Source organism: Pezoporus wallicus, unplaced genomic scaffold (assembly GCF_028554395.1).
Source record: "Pezoporus wallicus isolate ANWC-B61680 ecotype Strahan unplaced genomic scaffold, APGP_CSIRO_Pwel_v1 contig_14206, whole genome shotgun sequence".
Taxonomy (NCBI): Eukaryota; Metazoa; Chordata; class Aves; order Psittaciformes; family Psittacidae; genus Pezoporus; species Pezoporus wallicus.
In genome coordinates, this window is record NW_026641444.1 from 1 (window position 1) to 6,814 (window position 6,814).

The following is a 6,814-nucleotide window of genomic DNA, read 5'->3' on the forward strand; positions in this document are numbered from 1 at the left end:
GTGCTGATGGGGGGTTTGGGTGCTGGGGGTTGGGTGCTAATGGGGTTTGGGGGGGGTTGGGTGCTGATGGGGGGGGTTGGGTGCTGATGGGGGGGGTTGGGTGCTTGCGGGGGGGGTTTGGGTGCTGATGGAGGGGGTTTGGGTGCTGATGGGGTTTGGGTGCTGATGGAGGGGGTTGGGTGCTGATGGGGGGGTTTGGGTGCTGATGGGGGGTTTGGGTGCTGATGGGGTTTGGGTGCTGATGGAGGGGGTTGGGTGCTGATGGGGGGGTTCCAGGTATGGACCGAGGAGCTCTTCAAGTTGGCCACCAACATCCTGGCCCGGAACGCGTCGCGCAACACCTTCCTGCGCAAAGCGTGGGTGCACCCCGGAACTGGCACCCCAAAAACTACCCCTGCACCCCAAAACGCACCAAAACCTGCACCCCACGCCCTGCACCCCAAATCCTGCACCCCACACCCTGCATCCCAAAACCAGCACCCCAAAACCTGCACCCCAAACCCTGCACCCCAAAACCTGCACCCCAAACCCTGCACCCCAAAACCAGCACCCCAAAACCTGCACCCCAAACCCTGCATCCCAAAACCAGCACCCCAAACCCTGCACCCCAAACCCTGCATCCCAAAACCAGCACCCCAACCCCTGCACCCCAACCCCTGCACCCCAAAACCAGCACCCCAAAAACAGCACCCCAAACCCTGCACCCCAAACCCTGCACCCCAAAACCTGCACCCCAAAACCAGCACCCCAATTCCTGCACCCCAAAGCACACCCAAACCTGCACCCCACACCCTGCACCCCAAAACCGGCACCCCAAAACCTGCACCCCAATCCCTGCACCCCAAAACACACCCAAACCTGCACCCCACACCCTGCACCCCACACCCTGCACCCAAAACCTGCACTCCAAAACCAGCGCCCCAATCCCTGCACCCCAAAACACACCAAAACCTGCACCCCACACCCTGCACCCCAAACCCTGCACCCTGAAACTGGCACCCCAAAAACCACCCTTGCACCCCAAAACACACCCAAACCCTTCACCCCAAAAACTGCACCCCATATCCTGCACCTCAAAACACCCCCAAACCTGCACCCCACACCCTGCACCCCACACCCTGCACCCCAAAACCTGCACCCTGAGACCAGCACCCCAAACCCTGCACCCCAAACACCCAAATCTGAACCCCAAACCTGCACCCCAAAAACCACTCCCTGCACCCCCAAATACCCCAAAACCTGCACCCCAAAACCCACCCCCTGCACCCCAGCCCCCTGCACCGCAAACACAACCAAACCTGCACCCCAAAACCACCCCCTCCACCCCCAATCCTGCACCCCAAAAACCTCACACCCCAAACCCTGCACCCTGAGCCCTGCACCCCAGGGACCCTCAACCCCCCCCCCGCACCCCAAATCTCCCCCAGTGCCCTCCCCCAACCCCTTCCTGCCCCCCCCCAGCTACACGAAGCTGCGGCTCCAGGTGAACCAGGATGGGCGCATCCCCGTCAAGAAGTGAGTGAACCCCAAAACCGAGGGGGGGTCCCCTCCACAATGGGGTCCTTTAGACCTTGAGGGACCCCCAAATCCACCCCCAAAATTGCCCCCCACCCCCAAGCCTCATTTTAGGGATCCCCAGCACCCAGGATTTTGGGGTACCCCCAATTCTCTGCCCCCCCCCCCCCCCCCCCCATTGTGGGGGTTTTGTTGCCCCCCAGCATCTTGAGACCCCTTTTATAGAGGGGGGTCCCCTCTTTTGGGGTCCCCTTTCTTGACCTCCCCATATTTGGGCCCCCCCTAAGTTTTAGGGTCCCCCTTCAGTTTTGGGCCTGACCCTCGTTTTTGGGCCCCCCACCCCCATTTTGGGGCCTCCCCCCTCATTTTGCCCCCCCCCCCCCATTTTTGGGCCCCCGTAATTTTTGGGCCCCCCCCTCATATTTAGGCCCCCCTGCCTCATTTTTGCCCCCCCCCCACCTCATTTTGCCCCCCCCCCATATTTGGCTCCCCCCCCATTCTTGGGGTCCCCCCCTCATTTTTGGGGTCCCCCCCAGCATCCTGAAGATGTTCTCTGCTGACAAGAAGCGCGTGGAGACGGCGCTGGAGTCGTGTGGCCTGAGCTGCAACCGGGTATGGACCCCCCAAAACTGGGATCCCCCCCAAACCAGGACCCCTCCAAACCGGGACCCCCCCAAATGGGCACCCCCAAACTGGGAACCCCCAAACCAGGACCCCCCCAAACCGGGACCCCCCCAAACGGGCACCCCCAAACCAGGACCCCTCCAAACCAGGACCCCCCCAAATGGGCACCCCCAAACTGGGAACCCCCAAACCAGGACCCCCCCAAACCGGGACCCCCCCAAACGGGCACCCCCAAACTGGGCCCCTCCAAACCGGCCCTCCCCCCCCAAAATGGGCACCCCCAAAGCAGGACCCCCCCAGACCGGGACCCCCCCCCACCCATGGGCACCTCTAAACCAGAGCACCCCAAACCAGGGCACTCTTGGGGTTTGGGTGCTGATGGGGTTTGGGTGCTGATGGAGGGGTTTGGGTGCTGATGGGTAGGGGGGCTTGGGTGCTGGTGGGTGAATTTGGGTGCTGATGGGTTTTGGGTGCTGATGGATTTGGGTGCTGATAGGAGTGGTTGGGTGCTGATGGGGAGGGTTGGGTGCTGATGGAGGGGTTTGGGTGCTGATGGGGGGAGTGGGAGCTGATGGGTTTGGGTGCTGCTGGGGGTGTTGGGTGCTGCTGGAGGGGTTTGGGTACTGATGGGAGGGGTTTGGGTGCTGATGGGTGAATTTGGGTGCTGATGGGGTTTGGATGCTGATGGAGGGGTTTGGGTGCTGATGGGGGGGTGGGTGCTGATGGGTTTGGGTGCTGCTGGGGTTTGGGTGCTGCTGGGGGGGTTTGGGTGCTGATGGGTGAATTTGGGTGCTGGGGGGGGTGTTTGGGTCCCCCCCCTCAGTCTCGGGGTGCCCCCAGAGCGATGCCATCCCCCCCGAGGAGTTCTCCCTGGACACGTTCCGGCGCTTCCTGAGCAAGCTCTGCCTGCGCCCCGACATCGACAAGATCCTGCTGGAGATGTGGGTGCCCCCGTGCTGCCAATGCGGGGGGGGTGGGGGCTATGGGGGGCTATGGGTGCTATAGGGGTGCTATGGGGTTCTATGGGGTGCTATGGGAGCTATAGGGGTGTTACGGGTGCTGCAGCGGTGCTATGGGGTGCTATGGGGATGCTATGGTGCTCTGTGGGGATGCTATGAGGCTCTATGGGATGCTATGGTGCTCTATGGGATGCTATGGTGCTCTATGGGATGCTATGGTTCTCTGTGGGATACTATGGTGCTCTATGGGATACTGTGGTGCTCTATGGGATGCTATGGTGCTCTATGGGATGCTATGGTGCTCTATGGGATGCTATGGTGCTCTATGGGATGCTATGGTGCTCTATGGGATGCTATGGTGCTCTATGGGATACTATGGTGCTCTATGGGATGCTATGGTGCTCTATGGGATGCTATGGTGCTCTATGGGATGCTATGAGGTTCTATGGGTCACTATGGGGCGCTATGGGTCACCGTGACCCCTGTGTGTCCCCCCCCATGCCAGCGGCGCCGCGGGGAAGCCGTACCTGAGCCTGGAGCAGGGTTGGGTGCTATGGGGATGCTATGGTGCTCTATGGGATGTTATGGTGCTCTATGGGATGTTATGAGGCTCTGTGGGATGCTATGGTGCTCTATGGGATGTTCTGAGGCTCTGGGATGCTACGGTGCTCTATGGGATACTATGGTGCTCTATGGGATGCTATGGTGCTCTATGGGATACTATGGTGCTCTATGGGATGCTATGGTGCTCTATGGGATACTGTGGTGCTCTATGGGATGCTATGGTGCTCTATGGGATACTATGGTGCTCTATGGGATGCTATGGTGCTCTATGGGATGTTATGAGGCTCTATGGGGTGCTACGGTGCTCTATGGGATACTATTGTGCTCTATGGGATGCTATGAGTTTCTATGGATCACTATGGGGCGCTATGGGTCACCGTGACCCCTGTGTGTCCCCCCCCATGCCAGCGGCGCCGCGGGGAAGCCGTACCTGAGCCTGGAGCAGCTCCGGGACTTCGTGAACTGCCGGCAGCGGGACCCGCGGCTCAACGAGGTCCTGTTCCCCCCGCTGAGCGCGGAGCAGGCGCGGGCGCTGGTGCAGCGCTACGAGCCCAACCTGCAGTTCCGGCAGCGCGGTCAGTGCGGGGGGGCTTAAAGGGGAAGGGGGTTAAGGGGGGGAGGGTTCTAAAGGGGGTTTGGGGGCACTGAGGAGGGGTGTGGGGGTGTCTGGATGGGGTTAAGGGGGGGTTGGGGGTGTCTGGATGGGGTTAAGGGGGGTTTGGGGGTGTCTGGATGGGGTTTAAGGGGAGAAGGGGGGTGTAGGGGTGTCTGGATGGGGTTTAAGGGGGGTTTGGGGGTGTCTGGAGGGGGTTTAAGGGGGGGTTGGGGGTGTCTGGAGGGGGTTTAAGGGGGGGTTGGGGGTGTCTGGATGGGGTTAAGGGGGGTTTGGGGGTGTCTGGATGGGGTTAAGGGGGGGTTGGGGGTGTCTGGATGGGGTTTAAGGGGGGGTTGGGGGTGTCTGGAGGGGGTTAAGGGGGGGTTGGGGGTGTCTGGAGGGGGTTTAAGGGGAGAAGGGGGGTGTAGGGGTGTCTGGATGGGGTTTAAGGGGGGTTTGGGGGTGTCTGGAGGGGGTTTAAGGGGGGGTTGGGGGTGTCTGGAGGGGGTTTAAGGGGGGGTTGGGGGTGTCTGGAGGGGGTTTAAGGGGTCCCTATGAGGGGTTTGGGGGTCTCTGGATGGGGTTTAAGGGGGGGAAGGGGGATTTGGGGGTCTCTGGATGGGGTTTAAGGGGTTCCTAAGAGGGGTTTTTGGGTGTCTGGATGGGTTTTAAGGGGGGGAAGGGGGGTTTAGGGGTGTCTGGACGGGGTTTAAGGGAGGGAAGGGGGCCCTAAAGGGGGTTTTAGGGGTCCCTTGATGGGGTTTCAGGGGTCCTGAGGGGAGTTTTGGGGTCCCAAGGGGGTTTGGTGGGTCCTGAAGCCAGTTTTGGGGTCCTGTGTGGGGTTTGGGGCTCCTGATGGGGGTTTTGGGGTCCCTCTGGGTGGGTTTGGGGGTCTCTGGGGTTGGGTGGAGGGTCCCCAGCAGGGGTTGGGGGTGAGTTTCGGGTGCCCCCCCCAGGGCAGATGTCCATGGAGGGCTTCGGACGGTTCCTGGGGGGGGAGGAGAACAGCATCGTCCCCCCCGAGAGCCTGCGCCTGCATCAGGACATGAGCCAGCCGCTGGCCAGCTACTTCATCAGCTCCTCGCACAACACCTACCTCACCGGTACCAGCCCTGCATCCGGCCCTGCATCCAACCCTGCAACCAACCCTGCTTCCAACCCTGCAACCAACCCTGCATCCAACCCTGCTTCCAACCCTGCTTCCAAACCTGCATCCAGCCCTGCTTCCAACCCTGCTTCCAACCCTGCATCCAGCCCTGCATCCAACCCTGCTTCCAACCCTGCTTCCAACCCTGCTTCCAACCCTGCAACCAACCCTGCATCCAGCCCTGCATCCAACCCTGCAACCAACCCTGCATCCAGCCCTGCATCCAACCCTGCATCCAACCCTGCTTCCAACCCTGCAACCAACCCTGCATCCAACCCTGCAACCAACCCTGCTTCCAACCCTGCAACCAACCCTGCATCCAACCCTGCTTCCAACCCTGCTTCCAAACCTGCATCCAGCCCTGCTTCCAACCCTGCTTCCAACCCTGCATCCAGCCCTGCATCCAACCCTGCAACCAACCCTGCATCCAGACCTGCATCCAAATCTGCATCCAGCCCTGCATCCAAATCTGCATCCAACCCTGCATCCAGCCCTGCATCCAACCCTGCAACCAACCCTGCATCCAGACCTGCATCCAAATCTGCATCCAGCCCTGCATCCAAATCTGCATCCAACCCTGCATCCAGACCTGCATCCAACCCTGCTTCCAGCCCTGCATCCAAATCTGCATCCAACCCTGCATCCCCAACCCTGCCTCCAACCCTGCATCCCTAAACCTGCATCCCTAATCCTGCATCCAACCCTGCATCCCTAAACCTGCATCCCTAAACCTGCATCCCTAATCCTGCATCCAACCCTGCATCCCTAAACCTGCATCCCTAAACCTGCATCCCTAATCCTGCATCCAACCCTGCATCCCTAAACCTGCATCCCTAAACCTGCATCCCTAATCCTGCATCCAACCCTGCATCCCTAAACCTGCATCCCTAATCCTGCATTCAACCCTGCATCCAAATCTGCATCCAACCCTGCATCAACAACAGGGGTGTCCCTGTTTGGGGGTGCATTAGGGGGTTGCATTGGGGTACATTGGGGGGTCCATGTTTGGGGTTCCATTGGGGTACATTGGGGAGTCTGTGTTTGGGGGTGCATTGGGGGGAGTTCATTGGGTCCCTGTTTGAGGGTGCATTGGGGGTGCATTAGGGGTTCCATTGGGTGTTGCATTGGGGGGTCCCTGTTTGTGGGTGCATTAGGGGTTGCATTAGGGGTTGCATTGGGGGGTCCGTGTTTGGGGGTGCATTAGGGGTTGCATTGGGGTACATTGTGGGGGTCCCTGTTTAAGGTGCATTGGGGGTGCATTGGGGAGTACATTGGGGTGTCCCTGTTTGGGGGTGCATTGGGGGTTGCATTGGGGGGTCCCTCGTTTGGGGGAGCATTGGGGGTGCATTAGGGGTTGCATTGGGGGTTGCATTGGGGGGTCCCTGTTTGGGGGTGCATTGGGGGTTCCAT

General features: G+C 60.5%; 1 protein-coding gene across 1 annotated transcript; it reads left to right on the forward strand.

Annotated features, from left to right (window-relative positions):
* Positions 1-214: 214 nt before the first annotated feature.
* LOC130607128 (1-phosphatidylinositol 4,5-bisphosphate phosphodiesterase beta-3-like) lies at positions 215-5,395 on the forward strand (the record flags this gene model as incomplete). The annotated part of the gene is made up of 6 exons (XM_057423985.1): positions 215-356; positions 1,462-1,515; positions 2,052-2,127; positions 2,980-3,080; positions 4,071-4,237; positions 5,214-5,395. Coding segments are annotated over exons 1-6 (675 nt in total), but the record flags the coding sequence as incomplete, so codon positions are not given.
* Between the last annotated feature and the right edge of the window lie 1,419 nt (positions 5,396-6,814).